The 19,931-nt window shown below is 38.0% G+C and overlaps 1 protein-coding gene across 1 annotated transcript in view; it reads left to right on the top strand.

Annotated features, from left to right (window-relative positions):
- The first annotated feature begins 10,147 nt into the window (after positions 1 to 10,147).
- Positions 10,148 to 19,931, top strand: part of LOC129732835 (carcinine transporter) — a 21,750-nt gene continuing 11,966 nt past the window's right edge. The window contains exon 1 of the mRNA XM_055694127.1: positions 10,148 to 10,960. Coding sequence (XP_055550102.1) covers positions 10,907 to 10,960 — 54 coding nt within the window. The 5' untranslated portion in view covers positions 10,148 to 10,906. The remainder of the gene's footprint in view (positions 10,961 to 19,931) is intronic.

Here is a 19,931-nt window from a genome sequence, read left to right as displayed (position 1 = left end):
AAACGCGATACTCGCATGTGAAGAGCGCAGAGCAGGCTATATCGTTGGCCTCTTTCAGGTTACTGACCACGACACGGAGCTTGTTAGGCCGGACCTTGGAAATTTCGGTCACGGCCTTGTACTCCTTCGTCAGGTCTATAGAAATCTGCAAGAGGTTCAACTGTTTCGATTTCGGTCCCGCCTTTGGCCGAAAATAGACAGTATAGCTGCCCTGGGCTCCGTCTGGGTAAAGCCTGGGTAAAAAAAAAAAAAAAAAGCCTGGGGCGAGGGGGGACTGAAGAATGAACAGGGGAGGGGGTAACAGAAGGGTCAGGGTCAGAGGGGTTGGGGATGGTGGCGCGGGAGGCGAGGGATCTACATCCATCCCGCTAAGTCTAGTGCACTAGCGCCGACAAGAGCACGTACCTTTTTACTTCTCCCTTCCAGTAAGGTTGGTTGTCCGATCGTTCGAAGTTGCAGCCGTTACAGCCAGCAGCACCAATACAGCTGCACCAAACAGCCACCAGCAGCGAGCCAGGTGTGAGATCACTCCACACAGCGATACAACTCAACTGTCAACTGATGACTTCTTCTTTTTCCTCTTTTGTGTCTCGTCCACTGCTGTAGCACAATTCAGCCAGCAGCCAAATCGGCTTACGCACCAGCTGGCAGTCACGATGCGAAACAGTTACACAAAGGCGCGACCTTGAACCCGGATTTATTTCACTCGACCAGGCAAACAATGCCAACACTTGTTCACACGTCTTTTGTTTTATATTCTATCGGAGCGATCACCAAACACGTCCGATACTGATGCGTGTTCGGCACAGAATGTGAATATAATATTGTAGCTCAATAGTTTAAGTCATTCAATTTAGTATAGTAATAACTGATAAAAGATATTATCACGAACAGTTACCATACTTCATTAAGTACAGTACTTCAGCAATGGTTTTTGATTATGCGGGTGTAGCAAATTTAACCATGTGATAAGAAATGATTTCGCGTGAAATTTGTTTTGGAGGCTTCTTCGAAGATAGTATGAGCAAAAATCACACCTTGATGCTTAATTCCATGCGAAATTATTTCTCATCCTTAAGCAAATTTGCAATAACAACATGCTGTAGCAGTGTTGCTGGAAAAATTTAACACATTCAATCAGTTTTGGGTGAATAACTTTTTCTACAAGCATCGTAGCGCCTTAGGGGCCGTTCAATAATTATGTAAGCATATTTTTCCACTTTTTCGATTCCCCCTTCCCCCTTGTAAGACATCGTAAGATTTTTTGATACCCCCCTCCCCCCTAGTAAGATCTTACTGCCAGCATATATAGTTTTTTATTTTAGTTTTATCATTATGAAGCAAGCACAGTACTTCGTTTCCTCTTCTGTCCTTTATTCGGGTAATTCCGTAATTTCCTTCCATGAATTTTACCGTCCACGCTTTCATGAACATGGGTATTTGAACAACTGCAATAAAAATGTTTTTTTTTTTACGTAAGATAATCAATTTACCCCCCTTCCTCCCCTGTAAGATAGTGTAAAAAAATTGCACACCCCCCTCCCCCTATTTTCTTACGTAATTATTGAACGGCCCCTTACGGTCTTCAGGAAAGTTTTTCCCAGAATAATTTCCTACAAATATCATGTATAGATATATTTTTAGGAGCCAACTGGACATCTCTAGAGAATAAGTTTTAAAAAAGTGGATTTTCTCATATAAAATCGTATGGAAACTTTTAAAATCGGGCGCAAAAATATAGTTCCACCGATCGATCTGAAAAGTTACAGAGTTGTTATAGGACCAATAAGGAACACGAAAAGTGCATGGGAGCTAACATTTATTTTTTTCCCAAATATTATTTAATAAGGCTGAAAATCACCCCAGACGCCATCTAGAATTCCAGGATGGCGACTTCTGGTTTTTGGAAAACTTTTCAAAATGGTAAAATATTAGTCTACATTAGTATTTCTAGAACCAGGATAATTGCCAGATACCAAAAATTATGTGCAAACTCATTTTGAACTTCAGATGGCTACGACCTGAAGTGGCCAAATATCATTAACTGTAGTTATTGAGAATTTTTATTAAAATACTGCTAATTGTTCTAATTAGTTCAACAGATATCTTCAAAAACCGCAAATATCGGCAAAATTTTTTATCATTAAATGTGTCACAACTTTGCCGAGCAAATTGGATTTTTAGTTGCAAAAATGAGAAAAAATGTATTTCAGCTGCTAAAAAATGGAGAATAATTTATGGAAAAACTTTTCAGAAGACTCTAAGACTCCAAAATGAATTTCTTGAGTCAAAAAGATTTTGTTCACGTTTTTACAGCTTTGGAAATAGTGTGCAGTGTAGCCTTTAGATTTTAAAAAGACGTTTCCTCATCCAGACCGGACTCGAACTCGCAATCTCCGATGTTTCCAGCAAGGTGTTTTGGCCAATTAAACTACTGGGAAGGTAATCTCCCCTAAGACGCCTTTCTGCTGTTTTGGGGGTAAGGCGTGCGACAACTGTCAATTGAGTTCAAAGGGAAAAAGCACATCAGCGCCACCACAGCTGCGACGGGAATATTTCGCAAAACTAAAACTCATTTGAAATGACCGTTGTTTTGATCCATGAAAATAAATTACGTGGTACGTCTGTATGTCTGTGGTATATCTGCTGGTGATGATTGAATAAGTTCAACATGAACCGTTATATAGTGTACTAATCAAAAACCGTTCGACACCGGCTCAAAATTTTCATATTTGACACTTGGTCAAAGATGTTTATATGCAATAAAGTAAAATTCGTATCTCTATTTTAGGGAATAATCACAAAATTGCAACTTCTACAAAATGTAGAATAATTGATGGAAGAACTTTGCTAAACACACTACATCTCTAAAATCATTTTTTTTTTGCATGAAAAAAAATTCGATCACCTTTTTCAGCTTTGGAAACAGTGTGTGTCGTAGAGGTGGTCCTGTTCAAAATGTATGAAGAAATTGGAAGTCATTAATTTTGCTCTATTAAACTTTGATTTAAAGTGTTGTAGCTCAGCACTTAAGTATCGTTAGCTATATAAAAAAAACTTTCGAGGAACGAGTTGTAGGGAATTGATAACGCTTAGCAAAAAAGAACTTATTAGATATATTAATATTTTCAGCAAAAAAATTAGCACTAGAAGCAGTCCACGCTTCTTCGCAAATTTATGCTGATAGATCATTTCCGATTTCGCTGAAACTTTGCACAGTTGCTCCTTTTTGATAAAGAGGGTCGTCTTATGATATCAGTTATTCATGTTGATTCAAAATCTATTGATGATAAAAATATTGTTAGCTACTGAACAGCTTGTTTGATCGGCATAGCCTCTTCGGTAGAGTTTTAGATAATTATTTTGATGTAGAATTGCGTCTTACGGCAACATATATAGGGGTACGAATTGAAAAACCGAAAACCGTCACGGAAATTATCCACTTTCAAATGCCTTAAACTCAGTCAGTTTCCACCGGATTTCCTTCATTTTTACAACAATTTCTTGGGAAGTTAGCTATGCGTCCACCAATATTCGGAAAATGTGGAGCCTTTTTTAACTGGCAGAGTAGCAACTGATTAATTTAGCTAACCAAGGCTGAGCGGGCCACTCATTCGATCGCAGCGTTCCACACGAACCATACGAACCAACCCGCGGACCAAGAGAGCTTCGTAGCCGCAAGGTTACAGAGTCCGCTTTGATAAGCTAGTGGTCGTGGGTTCGAATCTTAGTAGAATCAGGCCATTTGGTTGTCAAAGGACTTTAACATGGGTTAATTCTCAGGCTCTCCACTACATAGGAAGGGTGAAGCTGAATTCTAAAGTACCCTTGCTGTCTTTCATCCTAACAAAAAAGTCCCTTTTATAATAAAACTGTTCTGAGTAACGTATAATAGTTCTCTTCAGGGAATTGTAATTATGACGCGGTCTTGGCTGGAGGAACGAGGTTTCGATAAGACTCCTTCCTCTTGACAAAAGTATAAGTCCTACTCATAATAAACCTGACCAGAGGTGTAGCATTGAGTGCCTCTTCAGCGGATTTGTGATTGTGACGCGGTGTTGGTAGGAGGAACGAGGTTCAATAAGACTCCTTCCTCTTGACAAGATAAGTCTTACTTATATTAAAACTGATTTCAGAAATATTTACCCTCTACAGGGAATTGTAATTGGCGATATTGGCACGAGGAACGAGGCTTCGATTAGAGTTGTCTATAATAAAAATAGAATATCGATATCTGCTTTATAAATATCAAAAACAGCATCGATATTTCAATCGATATTGCGCGCCGATATCGATATTTTATCGATATTTTTCTTTATGCACTAAGGTCGTCTTTTACGCGGATTCCGGAATTCACGCGGTTTTTTTTGCGCGGATTTCGGTTTCCCTTCACTCGGAATGCAGAATTAACGCTGTTTTTTTTTTGCGCGGATTCCGGAATTTACGCGGTTTTTTTTACGCGGATTCCGGAATTTACGCGTTTTTTTACGCGGATTCCGGAATTTACGCGTTTTTTTCACGCGGATTCCGGAATTTACGCGGCACGTAACCCCCGCGTAAAAAGCGACTTTAGTGTATTTGTTTTGTTTGGCTTGGTTGAAGCAACCGAGTGGCATCGGCCTTGTTTCCTGAAGCTGCCGTGAAAGACAGTGGCGCTAGTCTCATTTATGTTTTTGAAGGTTTGTTCACACAGCAGTGTGAGCGCAACGAGCGAAGCATAAAATATGTTGCACAGAGTTATGCGCTTGAATCAATTTAATTCTTTAAAAAAAAGCTTAGCTTAGCTTTGTAAATGTTTAAAAGTGGCGTTGATATGCTCTTTCTTTCACACGTACGTTGAAATGTTATTCCTCAAATCAACGCGCGATGTCAGCTGCTGCAGGCACACACCGCCGGACTGCAGGGAAACACCGCCGTTCGCAATCGGCAAGAATAAACGTTGTTACATTCTAAAATAATCAGGGGCCTACAAACGTCAACATTTTGCCTACCAATCATAAATTCATCACGGCGGTAATATTTCATTTCAAATGCTTACAAAAACTTATCTTATTCATTGAAATTGCACATTGTACTAAAAACAAATGTTGAGCTCTTGTTTTTTCGCATCTAAAATGACATTTACTCGAGAAAAAGTCTACCGACGAAATGGGACGTTTACTCTATTTCACTTGTTTTAGGGCAAACCAACCAAAAAGTGGGTATCGCTGGTATCAGAATCAATGAGTGTTAGATGGAAGATGTATGGAGTTTGACAGCCACAAGGGCCCCCTGAAAATAAAGCAACGCATTTTTTTTGTTTCATCAAGCAAAGCACTCGACGTTTCGTGCAATAAGTACATCACTCGAAAACAATACAAAAGCACACTGCCACTGAACACCGATACTGTATGCACGTATGAACACTGCTTTTTTCGTGTTTCGGTGAATCAGCTGTCAAATTACATGTAAAACTGATCCAGTGATCCAGGTAATGCTGGCTTCACTCGTGTTGAACGTAAACCTAAGTGATGCCACCGGGTTGGTTTTCTGTTAGGCCTGAAACAAGCTGAACGCCAAGGTGAGCGATCGGGCGAGATTCTTGCCGAAGGTTAATAAACAGCCGTGAGTAGAGTTGTTCATTAACCTACGGCAAGAATCTCACCCGATCGGTCGCGTTGGCGTTCAGCATGTTTCATGCCTTAGTATTGAATATTCCGGTGAAGTGTTTGCTATTTCATCTCGTCCGTTACGACAGCGGGCCGATTGCTGATCGCTTTACGCAAGTTGCATTTTCCAATCAGATTAAACCGACGTTTCGTGAGCCGCGTCTCCTAATCGTCACTGATTCATTGACTAATCACCAGCCAGTTACTGAAGCATCCTACCTGAACATGTTATCGCTTATGTAACACCGATTCTTTACTGAAATTCATCGATTCTGCCATCCCAATGCAACACCAAGGCATCGCATTTGATCGGTTTAATGTGGTGGTTATTGCCCCGAGAAGTTCCACACCCAAATTTCTGGAAATGCTGTCAATAAAAATGGAGATATGGCAACCATATTTTTGTCGAACTGCTTACATTTTCCATCTATCACTTATTGATTCTAGTACCAACAATTCTGGTACCTATACTTTTTAGTTGATTTGCCCTAAAATAGCTGAAATAGAGTAAACGTCTTTTAATTGATATTGACCTATTTTCGAATAAATATATTTATCAATGGAGAAACCAAGCCTTAACGTTTGTTTTCAGTATAATGTGAACTTTCAATGAATATCTTATATTGCGTGTAAGCATTTTAAATTTAATTTTGATGCCATGATGAATTTATGATTGGTAGGCAAAATTTCGACGGCAGCACTCCCCTGATGGCAACCGAGAATATCGGACAGCAATATCGAAATATCGATAATATCAAGTGCGCCAATACCGGTCAAAAATATCGATATTGCGAGGAGCAAATATCGATAATATCAAATATCGATAAAATAACAGCAACCCTAGTTTCGATAAGACTCCTTCCTCTTGACATAATAAGTCCCTCTCAGAATAAACCTGGCCAGAGAGGAACGTTAGGTTCGTTAGGAACGTTAGCCTCAGTTCAGGGAATTGTAATATGGCGATATTGGTAGGATAGAAATGAGGCTCGGCGGTATAGTAGAGCAGTAAGCTTGAAATGAAAGGGTAAACTCTCACACACAAGCACGGATATAAATGAAAAGCGTATCATTCACTCCAATAGTGATACTGCCAGTAATATGAAGTGCGGAATACAGAAAACACCTGGGCAATATCACAATAGATCAAAATGTCTCTGGTCGCAGTGATGAGTCCACACAGAGGAAAAAAAACCCGCGGACCGCAGGACTGTTAAGCATTGCTGAACATGTCCGGACTTTCAGCCTTGCCGGACACCTGTGAGTGTGCTATTATTGTTTGTGTGCGAAGCGGAGAATAACAAGAGAACTAGAATAACTCCGTATCATTGGTAAATAGCAAGCTAAAATCAACGCTTTTCTTCAATTACAATTACTGAATAAGAAAAAAGAGTTAAAAGAGAAATATCACTAAAATTCACCGCGTAACAGTATGGTCTTAACATCCAGAAAATTCGATTTGTTTTGCAGAGGGTGCTGCCTAATGTTGAAGCCATTTAACAAAAAAAAAAAAAAATAATAAAAAGACTTGACAATACAGTAAAATGGAATGGAAATACTGTTCGGAAGTTTTTTTTAATTGATTAACCCCAAACGAAAAATATATTAATATTAGACAGACTGTCGAAGTTCTACATTAACCTTGCGATCGTATCTTATAACTATTTTCTTTAAAAAGTATACACTAAAAAAATTTAAAGAATAATTAGTTGTTTTAGAAAATTATAAGTTTTTTAGTTTTTATTCCTCCAAGTTCAAACAAGCATCAATGCTCAGCTAATATTAGTTTTTGCCAGAAATAGATCATAAAAGTGAAGTTTTTGAGATATTTTTTTAAATGTTTTTTATTTTCAAGAATTTTTTTTAAGTACCGTCACGCGGGGCTTCTTTTGACATTTTTTCCAAGGTTTTCCAACTTTAAGTAATTGTAACTCTCATTATAGTTATGAAACCTAATGATTTTCACTTATATAACGCGGATGTGTATGCAACAGTCACGAATTATTTTATTTAAATTCGTTGAGAAATAAAAAACAAGTTTATATAGCTATTAAAAAGTTGTTTGTTGCTTCCGACTTGGGGCTACTTTGGACAATTTAAGTATTCGATAGGACTCTATACAAAAATACTTTTTTCCCTAATTCATTTTATTTCTTTTTATAAGTTATAATATAAGGACCTATTTTATGCAAATTCTTTGGTTTTCTTTGGTGTGAATCGGAGAGCTTGTTGCAGATAGTCTACCGACTGCATTTAACATCTCTTGCAGCGCTTGCGATAGATATGTCTCCGATTTTGGCTTTGTAGAGACATTCCCGTGAATGTTCTTTCAAAAAGATGGCCCTTGAATGCATGCCTGAAGCTTATAAAGTATGTGTTTGTACCATACAAACACAAACATAACCTTGCAAAATGGCTAACAAAAAGATCGTCGCATCCAATATTTTTGCAAAAATAACAATGTTCAACTGAAATTGATTAAAGCTGATAGCCAAATATGAAAAATGGATAGTTTTTGATGAAGTTATCGGTTTATCAAAACTAATGGTCATCAAGAACATCAATTCTGGAATAAAAGTTTCAGCAACTATAATTTACTTCCACCCGGCTATTGAAGGTTAGTCATGTTCTGACAAGCAAGAACGAGGGATTTTTGAGAACAGTTTATACAATATTGTGTAAAATACATTGTTTTATCAACATGTAAAAATAATGTATAAGTATAAGATGTAGTTTTACTAAAAAACATAAAACTAACAACACTAGAAGCCTCTTCCGAGCCGTGACTCGAAGCTACGATGACTGGCTTCTTAAGTCAGTATTGTACCTCGAGACCAGCTGGAAGGTTTTCACAGAGTGTACCCAGGTGTGAAAAAGCAAAGACGGTCAAAATAGCTCCGGACAAAACATACAATATAAAAAAATACTTATTTTCATAAAAAAAAAAAATCAAACAAATGCGTATTAATCCATGAACAACAAGGAAAAGTCACTTCTTTTCAAAAGTTGGAAGAGTCCTTCAATTCGACATGGTCTTAGCATCAAGAAGGTTTCATTTGATATGTAGAGAGTGCTGCCAAATGCTAAATGGAATGTAAATACTGTTTAAATATTCTTTTTGAGGATGTATTTGAACACAATTTCATATCCATTCTGAAGATTTAGATATCAAATACAAATGAAAGTTTCAAACAAAAGTCATTATTGTTGGCTTACTACTTGTTTTGCACATATGAAAGCTTCAGCGTACCCGGGTTATTACGGGCTATTCCATCATTATTGTGTCATACAACTTGATAGTATTTCCCGTCTGTGGTATTCAAATTGATATAAACTTGTAACTGAAAAAGACGATAAGATTAATTTAAATAATGCAAAGCCACACACGGTTGGATTGTTGTGTATAACTTTAGTTGCGAATACCTGTGGTTAGTGTTATTTACGTGATGAGTGGGAAAACACGTCTTGAGCGAATTAGTCAGCATTATTTTTTATTGAACTCTCCCGAAAGTATTAAAAATTCGATTCGAATTGGTTCGAATCCATAACAAAACCTGGAAAAAATGTGATAAAAAACCATGTTTTGAAGTTCCTAAGAGCGCCTATTCGCAATACCAGATTTTTTTCCCGAAAAATCAATTATCTGTTAAGCAAAAAAAAATGTAATTTAATTTTCTAAAAATAGAACAGCTATGATATTACTATATACAGTAACTGCGTTTTCAATTATAGCTCAATTAAAAATCCTAATCAAATCAAGCACTTCAATTATCGCGTGATAATGTCTTGCCTCGACTAAGTGCCACGATCGTGACGAAATACTCACCACACACCAATTATTTAAATAACAACAAATTGAAATGATCAATAAATTATTACAGCGCCGCCGGGCGGTACATGCGGAAACTGGGAACTGCTTGAGTAAATAGGTAATTAATTTTTCCACGAGGTGGGCAGAACAGTTTTAAATAATTCCACTGCCAGGTGCTTCGGCTGGATGGGAGGATAAAGTAGTAGTAAACAGTTCCGATCTGATTGGAGCAATGAAGTGTGCAAATGTTGCCGATCATTTGACTAGATACCGATAGTCGAAAGCGATTCTCGTTAGTGCGGGATTAATTCACTGCGAGTGGTGGTGTGAATAGATCTGCATCAAGTTATTTCGATTTAAGACGATTCCGGTTTAAGGGGTAAAATGTATGTCTGTCGATTTTTGTGGTACAATTCAAATAAGTGACCATGCTTTTATCCTTCTCACAAAATTAGATTTCAGTAGAGCGAATGAACAATTACAGTTTCACTGTTTATCGGGCCTCTCTTAAAACATAACAAAGTCTTACCCCTATCTTCCAGGGCATAGCAACATAAACGGATAGATTTGCTTACTTCCCTTCTCTTTAGCGTACTTACTTTAATAAGTTACGACTAGTTATCTAGATTTTCTCAGCTACAACTTATTGATTGAGTAAAAATCCGCCGCCTGGGCAGTCAGTCAGTGATTCAAGCGCACCACGTTTAGTTGCGTAGTTGATTGTGTTTTCGCGCGTTCTAAGGAACAATCGTGTTTCCAGCGCGCGAATGATTTACATACTGAACCGTTGGCCGGATCTGTGCCGCCGTTCGGGAGCAGTTGCCCCTTCGGTCTGAGAACGCATGTTGTTTATATTTTTGTTATGAATGAGATAATTGGATTAGTTGTTCGGTGTCCCGTATTGCTGCTGTTTCAATCCATTCGATGGCCATCGTTCACGGTCGGTTATGTCCGGATGTCCTGACGGTGCCAAAGACCATTCGCGTATGCCAGCTGCGGCCAGTAGAGTTCGAGACGTACGACTGGATAGTTTTGGTTCCAAGCATTTAGAAATACAATTCTCGTTGTAATTGTGCGCCGGGCAAAGCGAAAAATGGTTTCCAATTAATGCACTACGTGCGTTGCGTAACTAGTTTTGCGTGAAATCCAACATTGCCCATGAGCGTTGCAGTGATTCGCTTTCGATTGCATTGTGATTCCTGTTTGCCGACCAGGCGGTTTAGCTCGAATCCGTCAGATGATCAGCGAAGCGTGTGTGGTGATTGTCAATGCAAGTGCTGGATATTCCCGAAAGGGCCTCGCTCTAGAACTTGCCTTCGATCGATCGATATCGAGGTAGCCAACAAAACAGTGCGAAAAGGGTAGACCGTCGCGACGCAGAGCTTTAATTGAATAATCGAGTTCGGTCTGGTCGGGTATCTACAGTGGAAGTTGTCGGAGGAGCGCAAAAATGGACGCCAACAGTGAACCCTTGGAGGAAGAAAGCGAGAAAATCGAGTCTGAAGTAAGCATTCGTGTTTGTACATGGGGTTATGCACCGACCGGAGTGTTCCAATAAACAATGAAAAATATATTCAATGACGGCCTCGGGAGCTCATATTTTGTAGCACAATTTCGACGTGCAAAAAACAGTGAATCAGAAATAAGGTGGATACAGTAAATATATTGCAGTGCGTTGTGAATGCAGAAGAAAATTAGCGCGTTACAACTCATAGTAGTAACAAGATTACCCTAAGGATGATTTAATTTCATTTCATATAGATCGTCAGATAATCGAAAATGGTTTTAAAACATTACATTCGAAGCTTGTGATTCGTGCGAAAAGCGAAGGTTATTTGTTTTTGGAAAGTTATCGAAACATTTCGAATGCAGTGTTAATGGCATAGCTTATTACATACAACCGTAATATGTCGTAGACCCAATTTGCAGGTAGAGCTAGCAAATAATCTCTCGAAGAGATCCTTCAGATGGTGTTTAGAGGAGTATGAGCGATTTTCACAGGTTGTACCCGAAAAAAATTCTATCATCATTATTAATATTCTATCACTCTGAAATTTTCAGTTCGTGCAAAGTGAAATCCTCGAGTGTACGTTTCGAGAGCTCAAAATGTAAAAAATGAAAGATTGTAGTTGTTCAACCATTGCTGTGAATTTTGGTGCTCTAAGCAGAGATAGCCTTTTCAGAAACCTAATCGAGCTTTCCCATAGGCCAACGTAGAAACGACGAACCCGGCGAGCACTTATTGTGCGACCTTTTGACGCACTTCTGCATACTCTAAGGCCGATGTCATACAGAAGGCGATGTGGCGCGATACGCGTCGTTTCTCATGTGGGGAATAATATCAACAATAAAAAACGACACGCGTCAGAACATATCACGGACTCCGTAGCCGCAAGGTAACAGAGTCCGCTTTGACATGCGGATGGTAATGGGTTCGAATCTTAGTAGGGTTTATTCTCAGGTTCCCCACCACATACCCTTCCTTCAATCTTAATTCTACAGTGCCCCTCCACACTGCATTTTTCTTTCTGGCGAGATTACTGCTTTAATTTAATTTTGAATGATTATCAACTTTGCCGAAGACACTGAAGAGATAGGATGTCCCTAAATAGTAGGAGGGTGGTATTCAAGACACGACCGCATGACGTTGACTACCGTATTCTTATATTCCATTAAAACAGATAGTAGAGGGAATTGCAACGCTTCTTTTACAAAATTTCGAGGCACCAAAAGGTGCCAGTTGCCGATTATTCTTGTTTACTTGTTAGTCCGTCCAGAATTCCAGCCATTTCAGTATTTTGCAGTAGCCATGTACTACTAACAGCCACCGGGTGAAACCGGCACGAGATGACCGGTACTATTTTGTCTTTCCTCCTTTCAGCTGCAAACACCTAGCGTCCGTATGTAACCGGTACGGTTTAGTAATGAAACTGATGGGGTGAAATGTTCGAACGGTACCTTTTATACCAAGGCTTCGTCAGTTAGTTAGGAATGACAAGGAACGTAAATAAGCATCGGAAACAGAAAGTGACAACAACAATAACAACAAAGTCAGATCGATTGTATCCGTTAGTGTCGACTGTGCTTGGGAAGAGAGGTAGTGATTGGCTGCGCGGTATGATTTAGACAATCGATATTAATTACCAATTTTTCAATAGTGTATCTCAAACAATAGTTTGTTTTTGTTACATAAATTTAACCGTAAAATAATTTCTGATCGATTTAGGCCAAAACTTCGAAAACCTGATTATAAATCTCGGATTTATAATCGCTACCTGTACAAACGGTATGCTCTTCGGATGCAGAGTTGTATCAGACGAAACCCCCGACGTTTTTGGTTGTTTGTTAACAGAAAAAGGAAAGAAGAAGGTCTACCGAAGAACATGTTTTTGAACAATCGTCAAGGAAACACGACATTCGAAAAGTGTGCTTTATTTGCTCAACATTTTCAGCAGATCTTCCGCTGCTCTACTGCTACAACTACAGAAATAGATTCAGCTTTAGGTGGTATCCCCAGAGATGTCATTGACTTCAGCTCATTCACGGTTACCGACCGCCAAGTGGAAGCTGCAATCGACAAAATGAATTCCTCTTTCGCTCCTGGGCATGATGGCATTCCATCTTGCGTCCTGAAAAAATGTAAAGCTGTTTTCGTACGCCCACTATGCTTGCTATTTAACTTGTCGCTTCGACGATGTGTTTTTCCAACCAGTTGGAAAATATCGACCATGTTTCCGGTGCACAAAAAAGGTGACAAACGCAACGTGCAGAATTACAGAGGCATAACCTCTCTTTGCGCTTGTTCAAAAGTATTTGAAATCGTTTTTTATGATGCATTTTTCGCTAGTTGTAAACACTATATCTCGATCGATCAGCATGGTTTTTATCCAAAACGCTCTACCGCTACTAACCTCGTTCAATTCACTGCAACGTGCCTGCAGAATATGACCGAAGGATCCCAAATTGATGCGGTTTATACTGATTTGAAAGCTGCATTTGACTGCGTCGACCATGGTATACTGCTCGCTAAGATGGAGAAACTTGGAATGGCCCCCGCTCTGGTACAATGGCTGAGGTCCTATTTGGTAAATCGTACACTCTACGTGAAGATTGGATAGCAACATTCTGCTCATTTTTCAAATGTATCAGGCGTTCCGCAGGGCAGTAATTTAGGACCACTGCTCTTTGCCTTGTACATAAATGATGTATCGTTAGTGTTGCCAGAAAATTGCCGAATGTTTTTTGCAGACGATGTAAAGTTGTTCAAGACGATAAGAAATACTTCAGACTGTCTCGAACTTCAGCGACTAGTCGACGTTTTTTTAAAGTGGTGCTCCATTAACCTGTTGACAGTTAGTATGCTGAAATGCTGTGTGATTTCGTTCCATAGGAAAAATGTTCCGGAAATGTTCAGCTATACTATGCTTGGTCGAACTCTGACAAGGGTTAACCAGTTCCGAGATTTGGGTGTTACGTTGGATTCAGCCCTGTCCTTCAGGCCACACTATAATGAGATCATAGCAAAGGCGAACCGACAACTCGGTTTTATTTCCAAGGTAGCCTCGGATTTTCATGATCCACTGTGCCTCCGATCATTATTCTACTCTCTGGTGCGATCTGTCCTTGAAACAAACTCCGTAGTGTGGTGTCCATTCAACGCAAACTGGATTGCAAAAATTGAATCCGTGCAAAGGAAATTTGTACGGTACGCTTTACGTTTTCTTCCGTGGCGAGACCCGCAGCAGCTACCGGCGTACTCGGATCGCTGCCAGCTTTTGGGCATGGAAAAACTACAGCAAAGACGTTTCGATACACAGGCTGTGTTTGTCTTCAAAATTTTAACCGGTGAAATTGACGCCCCGAAAATTCTGCAGCAGTTAAATTTGTATGCTCCGGAAAGGTCTTTAAGGCGGAGAAACTTTCTATCGCTACCGCATCGCACTGCATCATATGGGCAACACGACCCCGTTCGTTTCATGTCAGCTAGCTTCAACGTCGTAGCAGATTCATTCGATTTTAACATCTCAGTAACAACATTCAAACAAATTCTTCGTAGACGACAGGTTTAATTGTTTTTGAAGCGTGTTTCAATTATTTTTAAAGTGTTTCTTATCGTTTGTAAATATTAATTAGCATTTAGTTAGTAATATATATTATCATTAGGACCACCAATGTGTCAGATGATTTAACAATAAATAACAAATAACAAATAAATGACTGAAAAATAAGCGCTTAAAACCTGACCACTTTTCCCTGGTTTTCCCTGGTTGAATTACTAGATTTTCAAATTCAGGCGCCTAACTTCGATATAGACGTTAGTCAACGTCAAAAAACTATTACTATTCAACGTCGAATTAAATGTTAATATTAATTTTTCTGCCAATAGTATCAGTGCACAGTGTTTTATTTTGCTGATTTCGTGCTCTGAATCAATAACGTCCTTATATTTAAAATTAGTGCTATACTTTATTCGGAATAGTTTTTTGCGCTTCTTTTAAAATGGACGACAGTAGCGTTGTGAAGCGAGCGAAAAGCAAAACCTTTCTTCTCCTTTCTGCTTGAGAACGAGACATATGCTACGCTTCTCAAGTCTTTTGCACACCCGCTTTCGAGATACCCTTTATTCTTCATGCACTCGCCGGAGCAGCTGCCGCTGCTTCACCGGCACGCAAAAACTCTTCAGTCTTGCTACACAGCGCGAGTAGGAGTACTCGACTAAAATTGCTCGGCAAGGAGAAATGCTTGAGAAAATATGCTCGAAAACAAAATTGCTTTCTTCATCTACCTGGTTTTGCTTCGTGCACCTACAGCCGAAAGTGGGCGAAGAATCTGTAAAGTATCGCATACTGAACGTGTAGGGTATCGGACCGCTTTGTTATTTTTTTTTGCAGCAGTCTAATGCAAAACCCGTCGAAGCAAACCACTCTAGAAATAGTTAGATACCCTATTTGAAATATTTTTTATGTGCCTCCGCATACATCGAAATGCATCTTGAAACAACTGTCTTCGGCTGGTTGTGCTTGCGAGTAAGGGAGTAGACGCGAGTAGGAGAGTAGGCGCGAGTGTGTATATTATATCGTATATTAGCTCGAGAACGAATGCGAGCAAACAAGAACGAGAAATAGCTTGAATGGAGAATACTCTAGTGTGTTATATCGGTAGCAACGAGAACCTGACATGTTGCATGTTGTTTATGAGTGAGACTAACAACACTGCCTAAAAGTGATATAAAGAATTTTTTATTTTATGCAACAGCAAACCAGTGTCTTGAGAAAGTTGTCGCAGATGCTTTTGCTAGCAAATTTGTCCAAGGTGTCAAATATCTATCTCTTGTAATTAAAAAGATAAAAATAGTTTTATATGGAAAGTGATTTTCAACATAATTTTTTTAAAAGATTTTCTACATATTTTTTCTATGGTCCATAAACTTATTAAATCTTCGGAAATACATCTTCTTGTCAAACATTTTATCCCGCTACAGTTACTGAACCATTAACAGTTTTTCAAGGGTCAATTGAATTTCAAATTACTCATTAGTACGCAAAAATACGACTAATTGATATTATGGAAAACCATCTATTCTACTTAGAAAATTATATAAAATCATTTGTCTAATACAGTCTTTTTGATTGTTTTAAGGTAGAAATTTTTTTGTATGAAAATTCGTACATTTGTTTTTTTTTGGAAATAGCGTCTAACGATTTTCAGCGAAAATAGCCCATGAAAATCCCAAAATTTTCTACGAGGATTGAAAAATGTAAAAACTAAAAAAAGACAACAACAAGCTTAGTATTTTTCTCCATTGTTTGTTCCCAATTCCTTTGGCAAAGTTGAAACAACACTATTGAAATAAGTGTCTTAGCAGAATCACATCGAATTATAAGGAAAAGAAAAATTTAGTAACCTTTATTTCTATTATTTTACAGAAGTGAAATAACCAATAATCCGGATTACTTCGTGATAAGGGCGAATCGTTGCCTTGTTTCCTATCAAGTTTCGCCCTAATCACGAAGTAGCCCGGATTTTTTTCTCAAATCGCAGATACGCATATTTTTACTACGATTTATAGTCTTTTTCAGTGCTTCAAATTGCGATTAGAGCAATCTAGAAGACTTCAAGTACTAGTCGAAACACGCGTATCTGCTATTTGATTAAAATTGGCTGTTTTACTTCTGAATAATAATAAAAGTCAACTGATTTTTTTATTAATATGAAATAACTTTATTATCATTCATATTTTCATTACAATAGCCGCACAAAACGAAGGGTAAAGTTAATGAACCGTCATGCGTTAAACTTTGATCAAAAATTCACATTTTACATCATTACCTTTTCCCATGATTCTTTACATTTTCCAATCCTTCTAAAGGATTGTGCGATTTTTATGGGCTTATATACTATAGCGAAGTGAAATGTTCAGTGAAAATAAGTATTTCTGTATGGTTGATAACTTTGTAGAAGATAGAAAATATGTAGAAAATCTTGAAAAAAAGTTACCTTTTCCCATGATTTTTTACATTTTCCAATCCTTCTAAAGGATTGTGCGATTTTTATGGGCTTATATACTATAGCGAAGTGAAATGTTCAGTAAAAATAAGTATTTCTGTATGGTTGATAACTTTGTAGAAGATAGAAAATATGTAGAAAATCTTGAAAAAAAGTTATGTTGAAAACTGTGATCTAAGTGAACTTTCCATATAAAGAGATATATAAGAGATGGAAATTTACCACCTTCAAAACAGTTGCCAACAAAACCATCTGCCACTACTTTCTCGAAGACACAGGCTGACTATCTCACTGTGAAAATAAACTGTGATTTTTGAATTAACGCGGTTTTTTTACGCGATACCGCGCTAATTCAAAAAAATTTTCACGAATTTCCGAATTAACGTGGGTTGGAACCAAACGTTTAAGTGATTATCTAGTAAAAGACTTAGTCCAAAAAATACTCTCCGCCCACCGTGAGATCCGGAATGACCGTCAAAGAGGACAATTTTAAATACTGGTTCTAGAGCGTCTCGGGTTTTTTTCTAAAGCCCTTCTTGCTGGACTACTTTACGCGGATTTGAAAAAAAAAACGTGTTTTTTTTACGCGGATTTTAGAATTAACGCGGATTTTTGAATTAGCGCGGTTTTTTTTACGCGGATTTTCGAATTACGGCGGTTTTTTTTACGCGGTTTTTTTACGAGGTACGTATCCCCTGCGTAAAAAAAACCTGACTGTATGTTTAAAATATATGGTGCAAAAAAAAATTTTTCTTGATCATGCTATAACCGAAACGTCACTGGACCCATATTTAGGTTGGATTCGATAATATATAGACTCGATTATAAATCATTCGATAAAACATCATTTTAGATTCGATTATTTATAGTTGGATTTTTTTTTATTTCAAATATGACTTTCTTTTTACAACTTTTGAACCACATGTTCAATCATAATAATTCATCAGACACTAACTATCCCGTTCATCTGGTATCAGTATTGTTCGAATCGGTTGTGTAGTTTCTGAGATAATGAAGTTTCCTGATCGACTACAGTAAAATTCAATAGGGTGTTATGAGGCAACTGGACCTTTCATTTGACAGTAATTTTGTGGAAATCGGTTCAGCCATCTCTGAGAAGAGTGAGTGAACCAAGTAGTCCTCGGAAAATGTTTTTTTTTTTCATAGCTGGATTTCACATTTTTGAACATAACAGCAACTAGACCTCCCATATGGCACTGATTAAGTGAGATTAAATAGTCTTCAGAACAAGTTCCTTTAAATAACTTTTGAACCACATGTCCAATGGAGCCCTTTTTTACCTTCGGTTTTGCCAGTGATTGCTATACCTTTCTAGGAGAAAGGCAAAAAGTGAAATACGAAGTTCCCTGCCAGTCGTTGCCATCCAGGGTGAGGCAGCTCTCGGCGTCCATCACCACCGTATTTTTATCTACCAGAAACTTTCTGTAGTGCATGGGGGGGGGGGGGATGGTTGCAATGGGATACATTTTTGATAGTAGCTTTCGACCCTTTTTTTTGACGCTCAATTGACAAAAATTTCCTGCACCGTGCGAAATCATTTTTGTTCATAGTCTCTTCCAACTTCGGATCCAATTACAGAAAAAATCGGAATCAATTTCTGCTTTGCCCTTCTCTGATATTCTGGTACGTTTCTCAGCCCGTTTAGGCTGAATTTCGAAGGTTTTTTTTTTCATTTACGACTTTTCTAGCCCAGGTGATTTTGGGCTGAATCAGAAATTATTATTTTTATTTTTGCTGACACTTTTTATGCTTAATCTATAAATAAACCAAACGTTTTCAAATTTTTCATCATAAAAAATGTCCACGGTTGTCCGCAACTTTAAAAAAAAAGTCCAGAATGGAGAAATAAAAAATGATTTCTTTTATGGTAGATTAAATTTTTTATAAAAATTTTAATTAAAACATTTTTCAAAATATTTGTATTCTGATTATTTCAAAAGATGCAGAGAGTCATGTTGAATAAAAAAGCTCTTCGTAGTTAACATTCTAGAAACATCGCTTTTCAAGTTATTTTGAATTTAAGCTCGAAAAATTATTGATATTTCGGAAAATACACTTGAAAAATGCTCAGTTTGCTAAGCCAAATACGTGTGCAAAGTTTCATTCAAATCAAAAATGGTCTACAATCGACCATAGCTCATTTGGCGCGATTTGTCTCAGTAATAAGGCCGTTACAAATTTTATTTTCATTTTATGTCCCCCTTCCCCCCTTCAAAAATCTTGAATATTGGAAGGGGAAGAAAAAAAAGCTCAAACCGTTTTGTTCATTTCACAAGCGAGAGTGTTGTCGAAAGGTAAGCGAAATAAATAATAATAATAATAATAAAGTGTTATTTTTCAACATTTATTTGAATGCAAGTTACAAACGTCATAACTTGCACACAAACTTTGATCAAAGATATTTCATTTTTTTCGTTTCGGTGTTATTTATTTTTTGCCACCCCTCTGCTAACTTTGATGACCATGGACATAAAAAGAATTCGAAATTTGTATCCAGTTCAAAAATTGAGAAATTGTTGAAATTAGCTAAAATGACCGTATGCAGCGTTTTTAAACACTTCCATGAAAGACATACCGGGGACATACCATATCGACCGGTAGGATCATAGCAAGTGTTGCAGTAGAACTAAGGATCGGAAGCTTGTTCGGCACTGAGAACGATTCGGGTAAACCCAGGGTTGTCGGATTATGATATTGCTAAAAAAATCAATGTAACCAAAACACCGTCATAGGGATTCGTCTGCGAAAAGTGATTCTATGAAAGCATCCTCATGCACGGATTATGGGCAACTTCCCGCACAAAAGTTTTGCAAAACCACTGATCGAGGTGACGTCCCTGGCAAGTTAAAATTTTCCGGATAGAATCCGATAATACGGATATCTTTGTTTCAGAACGGAACCGAAAAAGCGCGCTGTTGGCTGTAAATCTGATCAACAGAAAGATTTAT

This window comes from Wyeomyia smithii, chromosome 3 (assembly GCF_029784165.1).
Source record: "Wyeomyia smithii strain HCP4-BCI-WySm-NY-G18 chromosome 3, ASM2978416v1, whole genome shotgun sequence".
Classification (NCBI taxonomy): domain Eukaryota; kingdom Metazoa; phylum Arthropoda; class Insecta; order Diptera; family Culicidae; genus Wyeomyia; species Wyeomyia smithii.
The sequence above is the reverse complement of the archived record's forward strand: the minus strand, read 5'-3'. Positions and strand labels throughout refer to the sequence as shown.